This window comes from Bos javanicus, chromosome 24, assembly GCF_032452875.1.
Source record: "Bos javanicus breed banteng chromosome 24, ARS-OSU_banteng_1.0, whole genome shotgun sequence".
In the NCBI taxonomy this organism is placed as follows: Eukaryota; Metazoa; Chordata; class Mammalia; order Artiodactyla; family Bovidae; genus Bos; species Bos javanicus.
This window is the reverse complement of record NC_083891.1, coordinates 61477148-61496555: the sequence shown is the minus strand read 5'-3', so window position 1 is coordinate 61496555 and position 19408 is coordinate 61477148. Positions and strand designations below refer to the sequence as shown.

General features: G+C 52.3%; 1 protein-coding gene across 3 annotated transcripts in view; it reads left to right on the top strand.

Annotated features, from left to right (window-relative positions):
* BCL2 (BCL2 apoptosis regulator) overlaps window positions 1-19408 on the top strand; it is a 192888-nt gene that overhangs the window by 19494 nt on the left and 153986 nt on the right. The window contains exon 2 of one of the 3 annotated variants that reach the window (XM_061400379.1): window positions 1321-18651. The exons of 1 other annotated variant lie outside the window; for it this stretch is intronic. In XM_061400379.1, the coding sequence (XP_061256363.1) occupies window positions 1321-1407 (87 nt within the window). In that variant the 3' untranslated portion in view covers window positions 1408-18651. One more of the 3 variants, XM_061400380.1, reaches the window with a different exon arrangement.

Genomic DNA, 19408 nt, shown 5'->3' with positions numbered 1-19408 from the left:
TGACGCAGAGTAGCTCGTGTGAGGAGCTACTTTATAGTCAGTGCCTGAACTCTGAGCATCTGACTCCTGACTTCAATCTGAAACGTGTGTGTGTCTGAATCTTTGTGACCCTGTGGACTGCAGCCCGCCAGGCTCCTCTGTCCGTGGGATTTTCCAGACAAGAATACTGAAGTGGGTTGCCATTTCCTCCTCCAGTGGATCTTCCCTGCCCAGAGAGTGAACCTGTTGTCTCTTGAGTCTCCTGCATTGGCAGGTGGTTTCCTTACCACCAGCACCACCTGGGGAGCCCTCCGTCTGAAACCATCTCACAATGAAACGTGGTCCTTCGTTCATTTCACATTCTCTGTGCCTGCTGGGGGTCTGGGCGTGATCTCTGGCCTCATGGAGGGCAGTCTCCAGGGAAGACAGACACAAATACATGCGACAGTCCAGGGAGTTTTTTTCTGAGAAAGTTAAGGTGGCTTCTCAGAGGATGAGCCATTTGGCCTGGGTCTTGAATGATGAGTAGGAGCTTGTCCCATGGACAGTGGGACAGGCTACCATGTACGCATTAACGGAGTCCAAGAAGGGTCTGACAAGCTTGACAGTGGTACAGGGGTCAGCCGGACCAGAACGTGGGGATTACGGGGTAAAGGAAGGAGATGACGCTGACGCACAGTGAGGCTCATTCATTAAGGCCCTGAATGTCTCTAGGGAATTCAGATTTGATTTTTCATGCAGTGGAGATCTGGTGAAGGTTTCTAGCAGGATGGTGGTGTGTATGTGTGTGTTGGGGGGAGGGCAGCACGGAGCGGGATGGGGGATGGGGCGGGGTCCCCTGCACGCCTGCCCCGTCTTCCCACTGAGATGGGACAACCATAGTAGCCTTTCAAAGGCAGAGTCAGAGACTTCCTGGCGGTGCAGGGGTTAAGACTCCACGCTTCCACTGCAGGTTTGACCCCTGGTTGGGGAACTAAGATCCCACCTGCCACGCATGCAGCGTCCTCCCCAGAAAAGGTAGAATCCGTGAGATTCGTTGGAGTTGAGGACTTTGGATGCCATCTGACCATCATTGAACACTCCGAGGCCAGCACAGACGGGGTGCCCGGTAGATGCCAGCTGTCTCGCTGGTGGCATGGACAGTTGCCGTGGGGCCCTCCGAGCGGTACTGCAGGCTTCACGCGGCGCCCGGCTGTGCTCGGGATGAAGCAGAGGTTCCTGGGGTGCGCGCTCCGTGCCGGACGCTTCCTGAAGCTCTGTCTGCGTGATCGCGCCGGTTTGTTCCGGCCGTCGGTGAGCCAGGGTTAGGCGCTCTTCACGACCTCTCCCCTCCTTCCACAGTCTCCCGAAAACTGCTTCTCTCGAGGCCCCAGAAGAGATGACTCGGGCAAACCGAACCCGCGGCAGGACGCGGAGCAGCCTGTTTAGGAAACCACTCGTCTCCCGCAGACGCACCATCTGAGATGACCGCAGTAGAAGCAACAGGGCAGTAATCACCGCGCCACAGTCTTTTCCCTGGCGTGAGAAACCGCTTTTGTAATGAAAATGGAATTTCTCTGGGAAGTCGTCCTAGAAAGAGATAGGCAGCTGAAATAAAATAACAAGGATGTAAATAGTGTCGAACAGTTTTCTGCGTGTTTTCCCCGTGACACTTGCCTGCCTGGCGGTGTGACTCACGTTGTTCACTCGCCATCTGCAGTCGGACGCCTCGGCCCGGAGGAAGAGACAAGGAGCGGGCGCGCCCCCCGAGGCCCCCTTTACCTCGAGCGTGCTTCGCACACGGGGCTGCCGTCTGGAGGGGCCGCTGGGGTCAGCGTTGCCCCCAGGGCAGCAGCCTGTGGCTTTCTAGGAGGAAGAGGGGGTGAGTTTGGTTTTCCTGGGGGCCCACGGCGTTCAGGTGCGTGTGTCTGCCTGGATGGGTGCAGCCCTGCGTGGGGCTGTAAACACAGGCCACAGGTCCGAGTCGTGGAAAGCAAACTCTTGTCATAAGCAAGGAGGTGGCGGTCAGGTCACATCTCAGAGCTCCTTCACGTTTACCCCGGAGGACCTCGATTTTCGTGTCAGTGTGGGAGGGTTCCGTTGCGATGCTGATTCTGACTGGGGGACCTCTCTTGCTCTCCCGCCCTCGTAACTGGGGACCACAGCAGTGGCCGTCGCAGCCCAGAGGGAGGGCGCAGCCTGGAGACCAGCCACGTCCCCTTGGCTCCAACCTTACGCAAATCTGCTCAACAGAATGCAGATGGTTTCACAGGGACGCAGGACCCCGGGCTACGTGCTTGTCTGTTTTCAGCCTCTCCTGGGCACTTAGCAGCAGCCTCGTCACAGGCCAGGCCCGCAGTGCGGCCGGTTCAGGATACCTTGGAGGAAGGGCTCGGAGCGCCATGGAGACCTTGCTGGCCTTTCCTCCTGAGCAGCAGAGTCCCTTCTGGCTCCTGAGACCAGGGCTTCCATGTTGTGAGAGCAGGAACAGTTCGGCACGGACTGGTGGCTGTTGTTGTTTTCAGCTGCTGAGTTGTGTCCGATTCTTCGCGACCCTGTGACCTGCAGCATGCCAGGGCTCCCTGACGTCACTGCCCCCCGGACTCTGCTCCGGCTTTTCAAGCCCTGTACTGCCCCTCTCATCCCAGTCTGCCTCTCAGCACTTCGCATCCCACACGTCGACTCACTGCGAAGCAGCGTGCTCAGCGCTGATCAGAGGCTCACGTGTGCCAGCAAAGGGTGGACCTGAGTCTGAAATCTACCCTGCGCTGTCCGGTATGGGCCCCCAGGCACGGTGGCTCCGGGCCTGTGAAAAATGGTGAAAGTGAAAGTCACTCGGTCGCGTCCAACCCTTTGCGACCCTATGGACTGTACGGTCCACGGAATTCACGCCAGAATATCGGAGGGGGTAGCCGTTCCCTTCTCCAGGGGACCTTCCCAACCCAGGGATCGATGCAACTGGACTGTAGAATACACACTAGGTTTCAAAGACTTAGTGTGAAAAGATGAATGCAAACTACTCATTAGTCACTTTTCTGTTAATTGTGTGTTGAAATGATAACATTCTGGATATATTGGATGGAATAAATATATTCAGTGTGGCTACTAGTGAATTGAAAACGACATCCAGGGCCCACGTTTTATTTTTATTGGATGCGTGGGTCTACACTGCTCACCATTTATCGCGTAGTGTGGCCTTCTTTTGATTCCTGTGTTTGGATGTTATTATAGAGGAGGGCTGGAGAAGGCAATGGCAACCCACTCCAGTGTTCTTGCCTGGAGAATCCCAGGGACAGGGGAGCCTGGTGGGCTGCCGTCTATGGGGACGCACAGAGTCAGACACGACTGAGCGACTCAGCAGCAGCAGCAGCAGCAGAGAGGACGGCAGAAAGGCGCGCAGTGTAGACAGCTTTGTGTCGTGTCGTGTGACTTCACCAAGTGGGTTAAAGCCAGGTTCTGGGTGATCCCATTGTCGGTCCATCAAGGTAGCAAAGGCCTGGCCACACTTAGTTTATAGTTGAATGCTTTTCAAGGATGATTTCACTCGCAAGTATAATTTCAGACTTTTGACTTATAGTTCACTGCCTGTAAGAAATAACCTGAAAATTACCTGTGGAAATATCTACCATGTCAAGATAGTGGAATGAGGTCCTATCTAAAGTAACTAAGTCTGTCTGTAAAGGGACTCAGCCATGTCCTCCAGCCCGACACGACGCTTTAATCAGAGAGTGTAGCTGGTGTTCAGTGGAAAGAATTGACTCGTGTGGAATGTTTGTATCCGTCAGGTCAAGGGCAGTGGAGGGTCAGGCCATGGAGTCATGACGGGGGACCGTTCCTTCTGTTGGAAGTCAGCCACTGTCGTGTCCGACTCCTGGTAGCAAAAAGCAGAGTCAGTGGATCTCACCTGTCAGGGAGGTCTGAGATTGAGTGGGGTCATTCGTGGGATGGAAGGACAGACGTCTGTGGGGTGGAGGACAGAGCAGGACCCTGGGCTGAAGCGGCAAGGGCCGAGATGCAGGAATTCACATCCGAGTTTTACTCCCAACACTTCTGACGGCAAACGTGCGGGGTTTTCCGGACACCAGCAAGCAGTTCTCCAAATTCCTGGGTGTCAGCTGGGTGTCCTACACTTCAGCTTAGTTCGGACGCTGACTCCCTGGAGTTCGAATCAGTTCCCCCGCACATTAAGGGCTCCGTCCCTCAGGACTGCCGCACTGTGGACTCCAGTTGGAAGTCTGGGCCACTGAAGGGCTCTTGGAGCTCCTTCCTCGTGCTTGCTGATTTGTTAGGACGGCTCACAGGGCTCAGGGATGTGCTTCTGTTACTGTTGCTGGTTTGTTCTAAAGGGTACAGCTCAGAAGAGCCGCGTGGGGAGCAGGATGTGGAGGAGGGGCGTGGACCTCCGTGCCCCCTCTGGTTGTGCCACCTGCCAGCACCCCAGATTCCTCGCCGACCTGGTAACTCTCAGAACCCCATAGTGGAGGGGCTTTACTGCCGTTCCATTGTGTAGACATGATGGATTAATGTCATCCATTTCTGGCCCTTAGTGATCAACTCCACCTCCAGTTCCTCCCCTCTCCCCGGGAGGTCTGGGGTCCCAACCCCCAAGCATGCCTTGGCCGTCCTGGTTGACCAGTCTCCACCCTGAAGGGATCCCCCAGCCCTCAGGCATCTCGTTAGCACACAAAGGACACTCCTCACTGGAGATTCCAAGGGTCAGGAACTGGGGAGAGGCCACACACCACCACAGGTGCTCCTCTCTCCCCGTCTCTCAGGGAGTGACGAGGATTTTCAGAGCTCTGTGCCTGGAACAGGTCGGTGTGGTGGTCACACTGAGTCGCTTAGTCACGTCTAGACTCTGGGAGACCCCGTGGACTGCAGCCCCCCAGGACCCTCTGTCCGTGGGATTCTCCAGGCAAGAATACCGGCGTGGGTTTCCATCTCCTCCCCCAGGGGATCTTCCCCACCCAGGGGCAGAGCACACGTCTCCGGCTCTCCTGCACCGGCAGGCAGGTTCTTTAGCACCGAGCCACTGGGAAGCCCACCAGGACTGGAGACAAGGCCAAATGCCTCTTTTTCATCGTGTCACACAGCGAACACGGACAGAGGATGGATAGGTGGACTTCCGGGGAAGAAGAGAGGAGCTGTCAGGGCCACAGCCAGGAGGAGGGGTGGCAGTGAGGTTAGCGCGGTGTTCAGGGCCCTGAGAGCCGAGGGTCTTGGCTGTATCCTCCTGCTCCTCCGCAACCTGCTCTTCGGACGAGTCACACTCTTCTCTGAGCTTCAGTTACTTCCATCTGCAAACCAGGGAGGTAGGTTAGAAGGTCCGTCTAAAATGTTGTGATTCTCTGAGCTTTGAAGGCCAGAGAATGAGCTGGGATGGTATTAATAAGGTATCCATGAGAGCGTAGGGTTTGGTTTTTACTGCTGTTCTTCCTTTTGTCTCATCTACTCGGGGGCCCTGAGACCCACGGCAAGTGTCAGTACAGATCGTTGGTCTGGACCATTCGTTTGGCCCCAGATGAGCAGAGGTGGGGTCGGGGTTGCCTTGCGGCTGCAGCCAGCACACGTGTGTTGCAGTGTAACAGCTGAAAACATGCACACTTAATTGACTCTTGGCGCTCTCTGTTCTCCTCCCCATACCTTCTGTGATTTATAATTATTTCTCCTCTCATATCTTGAGAGTCTCAGGTAGCCGTTTTCCCACATGGATCACGAGCTTTAATAAATCACTCCTGTTCTCTGTCTACCACTGTTTTTTCTACCCTCTACTTCCTGTGAGTTTAAGAAGTTTCTGGGCCACTGCTGAGCTGGAGAACGCTGTAAGAATTTAACCACCTTTCCTTTTCAAAGACGATATTTTAATTGCTTTTAGTAAGTGCGGGAGACAAAAACCCTCCGATCCCAAGGTAGCTTTGAATTTGGTTGAGCATCGCTCTGGAGCCCAGGCCCCCGCGGGGGCCCAGCTACCCCCGCCCCCACCTCGTCTCCTCCGCTCAGCGCCAAGGAGCCTGGCACGGTTTCTGTTGGAATGAAAAGATTGGCTGAGGTGCCCTAGACAGCAGCCCCACCAAACTGTGCAGAAGGTTTAGTCTACATACCAAGGCAGCCTGGGTATTAATTGCATTCTCTGTGATCACAGAAAAGGCGCTGAATTATTCTCTTCGCATTTTAAGAATGACAGGCTGTGGCTGTGCCAGCTCTGAGCATCACACGTGGTAACACGCGGCACGGAGATGCTGGGTTTGGCTGTTAAAAACGCATGGATGTGACGGTCTATGGTCGGCAGCCAGCTCCGTCTTGAAAAAGGGCTAAAGTTGAACTGTTTCATAACTGGACCCTGTCGAAGGTCCCTGGTCAGGAAGGGTTGCCGTAAGCTGACGTGAGCTATGAGAGCGTTTCCCGTTTGGGAACCTTCCTGTGAGTTTTGAAGCGGGGCTGCTCTGGCGGCCTTGCTGCGGTTGAACCTCGTCTTTGTGTTTGTACAGGGGCTGGAGAAAAAGGGGCCCGGCGTCTTCCGTGTGTCCTGTCTTCGCCTCTCCCAGGCCTGTGCCAGCGGGCACGTGCGCACCCCAACAGCTCGGCTCAGAGCTGCGTTCCCACTCGCCGCGGCCCCTTTGAGTCTGCGTTCCCTCTGCGCGGAGCACCCCCGTTCACCACGCGCGTTTCTCTCCCAGTCACTGTCTTCTCTGACCCTGCTGAGGCTTTCGGCTCAAGAGCTGCTGGTGAAGACTGTGCCCAGCCGCGAGGAGAGGGGAGAAGCAGGCGTCAGCCCGTGTGGTAGGGTTTCCTTCGCTGAAAATTGTTAACTCTGTGCAGCATCCCACCCTTCCTTCTCAGCCCCCCAAAAAGAGGGGGCTCTGCTGATGGTAGGGTTCGAGTGTGTTTTGGTTTAAGGCGTTCAGTGGTTCAGAGAACCTCTCATTCTGGGCGGTGCTGTCCAGAGAAGTATTTAGATTTCCTAAGATTGAACCTCGACCTTCCTTCCTTCCATCCCTGTGGCTCCTGGACCGCTCTGCAGGGTGGAGGTGGAGGGGCAGCTGCTGGGAGCCCGGCTTGGCCGCGATGGTTGGGGGGCCTGGGTCGCCTGCTGCGCGGGTCACGTGTTCACGGGCTCTTCGTTTTGGAGCGTCCCCATCTGAGTGCTGCTGTTTCTGTTCAGCTGCTCGGTCCGCCCCATGAACTGCAGCAGGCCCGCTCCGCTGTCCACTGTCTCCCAGAGTTTGCTCAGATTCACGTCCACTGACTCGGTGATGCTGTCTGACAATGTCATCCTCCGCCAGCCCGCCCTCCTCAGCGTGTGCCCGCGGCCACAGAGAGGCTCCAGAGACCACCAGGTGGGGTGAGAGCCGCCCTTGGTCACCTGCGGCAGGACAGAGGTGCCCGAGGCCAGAGCAGCTTCTGCCTGAGCCCGCACCTCCTGCGGGCACCGGCTCCTCTTTGCTTGTGTGTGAGTGAGTGTGTGTGTGAGTGTGTGTGTGTGTGTGTGAGTGTGTGTGTGTGTGTGTGTGTGTGAGTGTGTGTGTGTGAGAGTGTGTGTGTGTGTGTGAGTGTGTGTGTGAGAGTGTGTGTGTGAGTGTGTGTGAGTATGTGTGTGTGTGAGAGTGTGTGTGTGTGTGTGTGTGTGAGTGTGTGTGTGTGCGTGCTCTGTGAGGGTGCGTCTCACGGTGGAAACTCCTGCAGCAGGCACCTTTTCTAACAGTCCCTCTCCCCACCTGCACACACCTGTTTCACTCACAGAATCACCGAGAACTTTTAAGCCAGCCTTCAGTGGCATGTCCTGTGGCTGAAGAACCATTCATTTGAGACCCTGGAGGAACGGCTCTGCCTTCCTTCAAAGACCAGTCTGTCTGCTGCCCGTCCTGAGTGCCTGCCAGGGGCCACGCGACATGCCTTCTCCTTCTGTGTGTGAGCCCCCCTCTTGATCATCAGACTGCAGCTCCCAACCCAGAGTGTCCTATGTAAGTGCAGGAGAGGAAGGCTGCGTTATTTATTAGATACACTGCGCTATCTAGAACTTTCTAAAATTGTGATATTCTGTTTCAGTGTTCACATTAACCTATTAGATCACCATTCTTTCAGATCTAGGAAGACCATAAAATTTGTTGTCCAAGCTGGGGTACTTGTAAGAATGAACAGAAGGTATTAGGAATTATTACTCTTGGACGTCAGGGTAAATGGGTGGTCCCAGCAAACTGGCATGCATAGCAATAACCCTGGCACATCCATCTTTTTAAGGACTGGACACCATTATTTTTTCAGTTTTGTGCCGTCTTCCAGCATTTTTCTGAAAACTGGATGCACTGCTTTGTGGGTTTCTGTGTCCTTCTGCTAAAACCTCACCCCCCAAACTTACTAGAACCACCTTTCTCCTACTCGGTCTCTCGAGGTCTCGTCCGGCCCTGTGTCTCCCACCCTCGGAACGAAGTCCGGTCGCGAGTTCCTGGTGCCCGGCTCTCCTGTGAGCTCAGCTCTGCTTTACAGTGGCTTCTAGGCTTCTTGGACTGTAATTGAACTTCCTTCCCATGGGATTCTTCTCTCACACAAATTCGTCTCTTTGTTTAGGAGACTAAGACTAGGAGGAAGAGACATAAGCTAGACTCTGTCTGCTTCGGCAAGGTTGTCTCCCACCTTCCTACGTGAGGAAGGGATGTATCTGAAGAAGGCTTGCAGCAGTTTTGTTTGTTTCATTGAGGGGAAAAAAGAACAGTTGTGAGTAGCCCGGGACCTTGTTGGTGGGACAGAAATGGTTCCATACAGACTGAGTTCTAGGGCTGTTTGCTTGTCTCTGTGCTGTTGAAACTGCCCTTCTGTGCAGCCTTACAGGGGGGATAGGTATTGGTTTAAATTGCAGACTCCAAGAGGGTGAAAGTGAAAGTCGCTCTGTTGTGTCTGACTCTTTGCGACTGCATGGACTGTAGCCCGCCAGGCTCCTCTGTGCGTGGATTCCCCTGGTAAGATTACTGCAGTGGGCCATTTCCTCCTCCTGGGATCGTCTGACCCAGGGATCGAACCCAGGTCTTCTGCACTGCAGGCAGATTCTTTACCTTCTGAGCCCCCAGGGAAGCCCCCTGAGAGGGTTGAGGCCCTGTGTGTCTCAGTCTCTGTGAATGGTGCCCAGGGCAGGGCTGTGAGTCTGCCGACCCTCGATGGGCATCAGCTTCCATGCTCAGGCTGACCTGCTGAAGAGCCTCACGCCACATGCGACAGTGGCCGCCCTGCCACGTAACTTTCCCGTCAACACCGCGTTGTGAGTCTTTGATAAGAAAAGTGATGACTTTTTGAAGAATGTAGAATTTTCTTTTTGTAACCACTAACTTCCATCTGCCCATTCAAAATAATAATACATTTGGGGAACAACTCAGTGATTCTTTCAACAAATAAAGAAGAATGGAAACCCAGCAAACACGCCCTCAAGAACTTGACACTGGAAGAAAACCAGCTTCGTCTTACCAAGTAACTCTTGTGAAAACCTTATCCTTTTTTTTTTTTTTTTTGCACGTTTCAGTCTGCAGCTCAAGTAGGCCACAGGAAAAGCATGGCGTACCTTCAAAGAGCCGGCTGGGCTGCTGGGCTCTTTGTATTCGTGGAAAACAGCTGTGGGCGCCGAGCGCAGAGGTCGGGCTTTTGTTCCACGCGAAGGTGGAAAGGCTCGGTCCTGAGCCGCGTTGGTCTTCCGTGGTGGAGGAGTTGGCAGATACGGAGAAGCTTTCTCAGCGTCTTCGGGGCCTTTGAAACGAGTTCCTAATGAGCTGGGGAAGAGAGACGCGGGACGGCCGTGGGAGGAGGAAAGAAACACGCTTCCCACACAGCGCTCGCATCTTCTCTTGGTTAGTGTCTGGGCTGCTGCAGAGTGAATGAATTAGATTGTTTGTTTCCATTGCCTTCTACCGAATAATAGAAGTACCACTCGAAGCCCTGCGTTCCTTCTTTCTGCGGCCTGAAGCGGGAATGAAGCCTGTGAAAGGAGAGCTGTCCAAGCCCTGAGTTGTATTTCCCTCCTTCCCCCGCGCTGTCTCTCAAACGAAACGTCAGCAGTGGGGCTTAGCCTAAGCTTCGGTTGTAAAGGACTGCAGCTCTCGCCTTTATTATGAATGAGGTGGTGAGGTGTTTCATTTCAAGTTAGAAACGAGTTTTAGGAACTTGCTTTGTGTTCGGGGGAATGTGTTGAGTAAGCGGTTTGGAAGGTCCTTTAATACGGCTAGCCTTGACACCTCTGTCTGTCCATTAGTCAGTCTGTCTCTCCCTTTTCTTGACTCTGGTGAGTGACCTCCTTCCCGGCAGCTTGAAAGTCGCCGGAGGCAGCTGCTTCTCGGACGGGCACTTCCGAGAGCCCCAGCTCTGCTTCTGTGCTGTTTACCGAGGAGCCTTTCCACCTGATTTTCTGCTGGCAGCTCCCGTTTCACGTGTGATCAGAACATTTAATTCGGGACTGAATTCCTCACGGTCCCCCAGCACCTTTCCTGGGCTCAGCGAATCTCCCTTCGTGTGATCACTGTTCTCCTGGTCTCCTAGTGTGCCGTTGTAGCAGTGTGAGTCACTCAGTCGCGTCTGACTCTCTGTGACCCCATGGACTGTAGCCCATCAGGCTCCTCTGTCCATGGAATCCTCCAGGCAAGAAGACAGGAGTGAGTTGACGTTTTCCTTCGCCAGAGGATCTTCCCGACTAGGGGATCGAACCTGGGTCTCTTGCATTGTGGGTGGATTTTTTGACGTCTGAGCCTCCAGGGAAGCCCAGGGGTGCCATGGAGGCTGTATCTTCCTACTTCTGCTCACTCACTCCCGACTTCCCTGGTTCTCCCTGCATTTTGCACCCCTAACTCCTGCCAGGTGGTTCTTTCAACCTGCCTCAGTTTCGCCTCACTCCAGTTTATCTTATGCTTTGTAACAGAGTTGATCAGAATTCTTCGCTGATTTTTTTTTTTTTTTGTCAAAAAAGGGCTTCTCCTCTCCTCCAAGATAAAGGATTCCACTCTTTAAGAAAATTCACTTCTAATGGTGAATTCTCAGCTTTCAGCAGCCCTTGCTACTCCTGAGCAAGATTTCCTACTCTTTAAACTCATCTTGTCTTCTTTGCTCTGGGTGTTACATTTTCTTGCTGTTTGTACATCCCAGAAGGCTCTGCTTTCATCTGTTTTCTGAAAGTCTCCATCCCGAAGGCTCAGACCTCCTGGAAGAAGGTGACCTGGCTGGCTTCCACATCTGTATCCCCTCCTAATCCCTGTTGTGACTCCATTCAAAGCTCTGTGACATGCTGTCTGATATGGCTTTGATACACAAGTGTTTGCCATCTTTCTTCCCCCTCCTTGCTGAGCTTATAAACTTGTTGGTATCTTCTTGCCTAAAAAAGTCTCCTACGTGTAATTACATTTGCTGAGTAAATGAGGTTAGTGGCTTTGCCATCTTTTATTGAAGACCTGTTTACTTCTCTCCTTCCTTCATCCTTTCGACAGCCATAAACTGAGAATCTGCTCTAGTGCCAAGTGTGTAGATGCATCTGAACGAAGCTCAGATCCCTGCCCAGAAGGTGCTTATATTCTAGCTTCTCCCTAGGACAAACCATCCTTGCACCCATGCTCCTCAGCTCTTGAAGAAACGGGAAGCATTGTAAATGTGATTATAGATTGTTCCGTGATTAAACTTGGCTTCCACGAACATTATGCCTTCTTAGTAGTTTGCAGCTTTGAGGATCTGACTCTTAGAATTGACGCTGCATCCCAGTGGCTATGATGAAAACTCTACCGCTTTTCCTTGCCTGACCGTGAAATCAAGTCATTTTATAATTGTTCTGAAATAGTGACAGAGGTCCCCTAGATTCCAGTCTTACCTGTAGTGTTGAAACTCTTGCTAGGCAGCTGCCAGTTTGCTAGAACCAAGTCCGTGCTCATTTTCCTTTGGTTATTTGGTACATGTTGTAGAGCAAAAGGGCTTCCCTTGCAGCTCAGCTGGTAAAGAATCCACTAACAATGCAGGCTCGATTCCTGGGTCGGGAAGTTCCCTTGGAGAAGGGCTAGGCTACCCACTCCAGTATTCTTGGGCTTCCCTGGTGGCTCAGATGGTAAAGAATCTGCCCGCAATGCTGGAAACCTGGGTTCGATCCCTTGGTTGGGAAGATCCCCTGAAGGAGGGTATGGCAACCCACTCCAGTATTCTTGCCTGGAGAATCCCATGGACAGAGGAGCCATGTGGGCTACAGTCCATGGCGTCAAAGAAAGCAAAAATAAAACAGCAGTGAATTACATCTTAGCATCCATACCGTGGAAAGCAACTTATTTTCAAAGTTTAAACTATGTTATGGATGAGGAAGAAAGACTATTGTGTGGATTCATAAAAATATGCTGTGGAAGCATATACATTACCATGTGTTAATTAGATAGTGGGTGGTAGTGGGAGATTGCCGTGTGACACGGGGCATCTGTGACAGCCTAGAGGGGTGGAATGGGCTGGGAGGGAAGAGGGAGGTTCCCGGAGGCTGGGGACAGAGGTATACCTGTGGCTGATTCATGTTGATGTATTGCAGAAACCAACACGACATCGTAAAGCAGTTATCCTCCAATTAAAAATTTAAAAAGGAAAAAAAACTATGGCAATGTTAATGACAAATGCATTAATGGAGAATGTGCCTAAAATCTTGATTGGATCAGGACAATTCTCTACTTGTGTTTTTGAATGACTGTTGTTCACAGGCTCACAAACTCAGACTGCTCTGATGTGCTGTTTTCATGTAGGACATTAGAGTCATGAGTTCCTTTTTTTTTTTTTTTTTAATTGTAACTACTGTGAAATGGTGTTTGCGGAGAGATTGCTTTCAATGCCAAAACCCAACAGTTTTGTTTTCAAATTCCTGAAAACTAAAAAGAGAAACCTTGGTGACATCAGTGTTCCAAATTCAAAACATCCACAAGTGGACTCCTCAGCTTCCTCCTTGAACCCACTGTTCCCGCGTCCGTCTGTCTGTCTGTCTGGTTAATGACACCACCGTCCGCCCAGGCAAAGCCCCAGCTCCTACGTCACCTTCAGCTCAGTTTTCTCATCTGTAAGGTAGAGCTGTCCTGGAGGCAGATCTTTCTTGGGAGGTCCTCTCCTGCTCTACACGTCTGCACCTCTGAGGCCCCTTCTTCAGACGTAGGCCCTGTCCTTCTGAATTCTACCTCGGAAATCTCGCTCATCCAGATCCCCCCCTTTTTTATCCTGCTTCTGCTGAATTCGACTTCTCATTACTCCTGGACGGTTCTCTAACCTCTCAGTCGGTCCCCCTGGCATTATATATTGATATACAGTAAAGATCACTTTTGTGTAAAGTTTGGTGAGTTTTGACAGAGGGATGGAGATGTGGCCATCACCATAATCTGGACACAGAGCAGTTTCCTCACCCCTAAAAAAGTTTTCTTGGGACTTCCAGAGTGGCCCAGTGGTTACGACTCTGTGTTTCTAATGCAAAGATGGGGTTCAATCCCTGGTGGGGAAACTGAGGTCCCACTATGGAGCAGTAAAAAAAAAAACTTTTTTAAACCTGAAAAATATTTATTCTCTTGCTACCCCTTGTAGTCAAATCATCCCCCATCCTTAGCCCTGGTAACCACTGACTTTTTCCCACCCCGTCTCCAAAACGTCATATAAATTGGTCTTCCTCTCTTTGAACACCTGATCCGAGTCCATCCCTTCTTTTCAGTGATGCCATATCTTTCTAAAATGCATCTCTACCATAGACCTCGAGAAATCCTTAATTTCTCTGAACTTCCGTTTGCTGGTGACTGGGCAAGAGTGTAAAGTAATTAGCCCGAAGAATTCATTTTTTTTTTTTTAATTGGAGGATAATTACAATATCGTGATGGTTTTTGCCATACATCAGTATGAATCGGCCGTGAGTACACAGGTGTCCCCTTCATCCTGAGCCCCTCCCACCTCCCTCCCCACCCAGCTAGAAGAATCCTGTTTCTCCAAAGGTTGGCTCCTGAAGAGGACCCTGAGTGACTCTCCTGGAGGCCAGAAAGGCGGTGCGCCGCTCTGATTAGGCAGCGGTGCCCCGGAGCTGCTGGGGTAGAAGGACGGAGGGACCCGGGGAAGCAGCAACTGTGGCAGGCGGGCCGGGCCTGCAGGGGGAGCCAGGACGAGGGCCCCGGAGCATCCAGGTTGCCTGCGGGTGCCCGGGGACCCCTGCACGAGAGACCCCCCTCAAGTCCCACAGGGCTGGGAGGGTGCCTTCTGAGGGGGTCTTCGTGTTGAGAAGGGAATCAGGGGACCCGGTCTACACAGGAGTCTGCTTCCCGGGTCACCGTGAAAGTAGCGGGGGCAGTGAGCGGGGCTCGGACGCTCTTTCCCTGATTCTGGGCCATTGGAGCCTCTCGTTTTACATCCTGCCCCTCACCCCGCATCGCCCCAAACCCTCAATGGCCCCTACCTTGGAGTGCAGCCCCACGTGTGCCCCAGCGGCATCCGCTCCGCCTCCCTGAATCCTGTCCCCACTTCAGTCCCAACTGATGTCCCTTTTGTCTGCATTCTCTGTTTTCATACGTACCTAGGTTTTGTATCATAATTATTCATCTGTGTCTCTCTCCTCCCTCTGAGCTTTGTTGAAGGATCTCAGTTCATGGCTGATGAAACGAAATTATTTCCTAAATAGTTTGAGAATAGTGAAAAAGAAAGTAAGGCATTTCCCCCCATCCTGCTCCGATTTTTATGCTCAAGTGGCTGGTCTGTGATGGGGCAGGCTGCAGTCTTGCATGTTCCCTGCAGTCGTGAATATATCAGGCGGTCTGGTTTCAAACAGCCGTCGGACGGTCAGCGTTCCTCAGGTGGCCTTCCGTGCGCACAAGCCGAGGACTCAGTCCAGGCAGACCTGGAGCGGTGAGGGCTCCCCGCAGTGACACAGCCAGGCACCCTGCTGTTGTGAAGAGTTGGGGGGAGGCCCCCCGATGGCCTGGGGCACCTGACCACCACCCTTCCTCACCCCTCACCCCCATCAAGTCCTGTGTGTGCTGTCAGATCGAAGTTGCCAACAGAAGCCTGGGATCACAGAGACATGCTTGCTAAAGGTGTTGAGTGGATGACCTTCCAGAGTCTTCCAAGCCCATGCTGAGACACAGCACACTCCTCCCCCGAAGCTGGTATCGCCCCCACTTCACTGCCTCCCTGAGCCCGTCTGTGAAACCCACGCTCGGGATTCCGTTCCAGGGCAAGAGCCGGAGCAGGTGGCTGACACATGTTCGGTCTGTGGCCCACACGAGCCCCGGGGGCATCCAGCCCTCTGCAACCACTCCCATCTTGTATCTGCCTGTGTTCAGTTTACCAAGACACGAGGAGGAAGCCGGCTGCAGCTGCCTCTCTCCCAGGGCAGCTCCCACCCGGGTCGTGCATCCCTGGTGAGGGTCTGGGGAGTCGCAGGGCCTCCCCACCCAGGCTCGCTTCCTCGAGAGAAAGCATCAAGGACGGAGCCCCCACTGACACCTGTCTGCCTCCCCCAGCCAGTCTCCAGGACAGTGGTCCCCAGCAGCGAACAGCAGCCCTCCTTCCTGGCCGGGACAGCTGAGTACACAGGGCTCTCTGGCGGGTGAGAAGTCTCCCCTCATGGTCTTTATTTTTCCGTTTAAAAGCGTCCTTTCTCTAGCCTCCTGCCCTCCCTCCGCTGCACAGACGCCCCTCTCTGTGCCTGGGGTGGTGCAGCTGCAGGTAGGCCAGATGTGGTGGGCCCTGAAAGGCGGGGTGGAGAACCTCCATGCCCCGGGGTGCCCGCAGAGCCTCTCTCCTCTCCCCTGGGCATCCGCACTCGCTGCAGCGGAGCCTGAGGGCGCAGCCCCTCCGGCGCCCTGAGTCTGGAGCCAGAGCTGCACGCGCCTCCATGAGCCCAGGAGAGGACAGTTCTGAGCAAACCCCACGTTCCCCCGACCTCGACCCCGGTGCACTGAGTCCAAAAGTCTAGTCCAGATGCACCCATGGCGCTTTAAAGGAAGATGCTCAAACGCCAGGAAGGCACAGAGCTCTCTGCTCTAAATACTTTTGCTTTTGAATCACAGATCTGAAGCTGCCTTGTTTGGATTTAAAATTCCACAATGTTGATTATGTTCCCTGTCACTATTGCAAAGGCTGAGTCTGGTCCAGGCCTATGGGATCCAGGGCCACCCTAGCAAAGACCACCTTGTTGTGAATGACCTCGTGAAGAGCCTGAACGCTTTTGGTACAACTCAGATCCTAGGAATGTCTATAGGAGAGACTGATGGGTACATTTGGGTCCTTTTGCTCGAGAGCCCTGCAGGACTGTCCGTGACCCTCCCTGTCCCGGTGTGGGGGTCCTTGGCCGTCTTAGTTGGGAGGACGCCACCCCTGACCAGGGCGGGTTGCTGGGGAGGTTTTCCCTTCCAGGCAGCACCGGCTCCTCAGCTCAGCGCTGGCCTCTCCCATCTCACAGAGCGTTCCTGAGCTCTGTGCCCAAGGGCCCTGCCACTGGCCCACGAGTGTGTGGTGCTTAGTCGCTTGGGTCGTGTCCCCCTCTTGGCGACCCCATGGACTAGCCCGCCCGGCTTCTCTGTCTTTGGATTTTCCAGGCAAGAACACTGGAGTGGGCTGCCATGCCCTCCTCCAGGGGATCTTCCCGACCCAGGGGTCAAACCCGTGTCTCTATGTCTCCTGCATTGGCAGGCGGGCTCTTTACCGCTGATGCAGCGGACTGAATAACTAAAGCATCCTCCCCCCAAATTCACATGTTGAAACCTAACCCCAGTGTGACAGTACCTGGGGCTGGTGAAGAGGTCATGAGGGAGGCACCCTCAAGACTGAGAGATCAGTGCCCTCATCAAAGAGACTCTGGAGAACACCCCCCTTCTCACACAAAGACTGTCCTGCGCACCAGGACGTGGGCTTTCCCCAGACGCTGAGCTTGCTGGCTTCTTAATCTAGGACGTGCCAGCCTCTGGAATGGTGAGGGATAAATGTCTGTTGTTTATAAACCTCCCCGTCCATAGTATTGTGTAATAGCAGCCCAGATGGACTAAGACACAGGGGCTCCCAACCTTGGCTGCACGTTAAGATCACCCAGGGAACGTGTAAAAGCCCAGTGTCCAGACTGCCATGTGTACAACAGTGAGCTCGTGGGAGCCCACTGCACGGCACAGATGCTCTGGTGACCTAGATGGGGGGCTGGGTGGTGGGGAGAGAGCGCCGCAGGGAGGGTGTGTGTGTGCACACAGCTGAGTCACCTCACTGTACAGCAGAGAGTGACACAACATCGTAAAGCAACTGTACCCCGATTAAAGGATTCCAGCGCCCAGGCCGGCTCCCAGACCAATGTAATCAGAATGTTGGGGAGGCAGGGGAGTGGAGGATAGGACCCAGGAATGGGCATACCTTAAAGCTTCAGAGATGCTCCCCCAGGCAAGGCTGAGCCATCACTTTCATGAGGACCCTGAAACGGGCATCATTCCCGTTTTGTTGACCCGTGCAGTTCCTGTGACAAGAACTAGGTTCTGGTTGCCCAGGAAAGTAAGGCTTCTTTTCTGTCACTGCAAAGTCTGAAGTCAGATTTTCCACTGGAATAGGAAACAAACGCCAAGTTTATTTTAAAAGTGCTCTTGATCTACCTAAGACTAGGAAGCATAAAGCATCCCGTGGGAGCGGTTTATTCTCACGTTTGAGTGCGTCTCGGCTTCCTCTGAACCGGGCCAAAGTGGCCCCGTGACTTCCTAGGACTGTCATTGAACTGAAAATTCTGGGCCGTGCCTTGGGTGACTGAGAAGATGATCGAAACGGTTTTTTCACCAGACAGTGGGCAGTAACTTGGAGAGACGACGGATCCCATAAATCGCACTCTTTTCTGTTGTGTTTCCAGACTGGAGGACACACGAGCAGAGGATCGCTCCTAGTTGATTATGTTCAGTGATTGTTTGTTTAAAACTTTGAAAGAAGAAGAGCAGATGCGGTACGCTGGCTCTTAGTTAAACACGCGAACGTTTTCAGGCTAAGAAAATAAACAACCAAATTGGTGATTTGCTTTATTACCAAACTGGTCAAGTTGCAGAGGCAGGGAAGAGTCCAGCTCCTAGACTGGAAAAGGTTAACTATTCTTGTCAAGAAAGACTGAAAACTCAAAAAGCTTTACTGTTGGTTGAATGTCACTGAAATCAGAAAGTGATTCGTTTGGTACCTACCGACCAAAGACCTTTACCCGTGACATGGAATGTTTTTAAATCTGAGAGATGGGCTTTCCAGAACTCTGCAAATGACGTCTGCTTTGGCATTTGGCATTTGGGCACCATATTTAAGGCCTAATCCTGGTGGGAGTGGTGCTCTGGGCCTAATTACCCAGAAGGCAAGGAAAAAAAAATCCCTCGAATAGAAAACAGGGGAGGGGAAATATGTCTTGAAAGTTTTATTAATTGCAAAATGAAGTTAAATGGAGCATTCAATAAAAGTACTTCTCAGAACCAATGGAGGGTTTCTCAGAAAGAGCCCATTAAAGCTGGATACTCTAAAGCAGTGGAAATCCCAGGAACAAAAGCCAAATGCCTGGAAATTGAGTTTCCGAAGAATCTCTGAACTGGTACAGCTCGATAATTTACAGAAGAGAGTGGAATCACTGACTGTTCTAAAATCCGCTGAAGTGGAATAAGGCATTCATAGCTTCCATGGACCATGCACATGCAGCTCTTGCTAATGTTATTATTTTTTTTTAACTGCCATTTATTAAACATTTTCCTGTGAGCCAGGACCTGTGTTTTGACATTCATGATTCCGCTCTTGGTGATTACACAGATTCAGTGCCTGTCCCAGAAGTCATCAGTGCATCATGGAAGGGTCCCCACGCCAACTCTTTGGTGTTTGGAGTAGGTAAGATCTGTAATCTGATTCTGTGAAATCTGACATCTGAAATATTATTTAGCTGTGTGTGAAAGCTAATCTTGAAAATAAGATTTCCATTCTTGTGACATGTTTTACAAACTGGACCTCCATTCAGGAGGAAAAAAAAGAAAAATAAAGGAAGTCTGCTTTCTTTTTAGCTTAAAGCATGGGTTAAACTGGGTGTTTGGGCAGATTATTTTCAAGGCCACTGTAGGCCAACGCATATAAATCTGGGGTTTTGAAGATTGGAAGCAATTCAGATAAACCGCCAGGGTAAATTCCTGCCCTTCGGCACATGAGAGAAGTAACTGCTAGCTGCATCTTGGGGACTGGAATTGCCGTTTAAAGATAATCAGAATTGCAGTTAGGCATCATCAAAGGGTGACCTGAAGCTTAACTTTCTTAATCACATGCGTCGAGAACTTGGGATGCCAACCCTAATTGAAATGAGTGATAAGTCAGGTAACATCAATGCCCTTCCACTCAACCACCATCTTTAATTTACCTGACCAGCACCGAGTCCACCTTAGCTAATGAATGCTACAATCAAAGTACAGGCGTTTACTAAGAATACTTAGTAAATCTGACAACGTTAGTTACTGCTGCGGACTAATTTTAG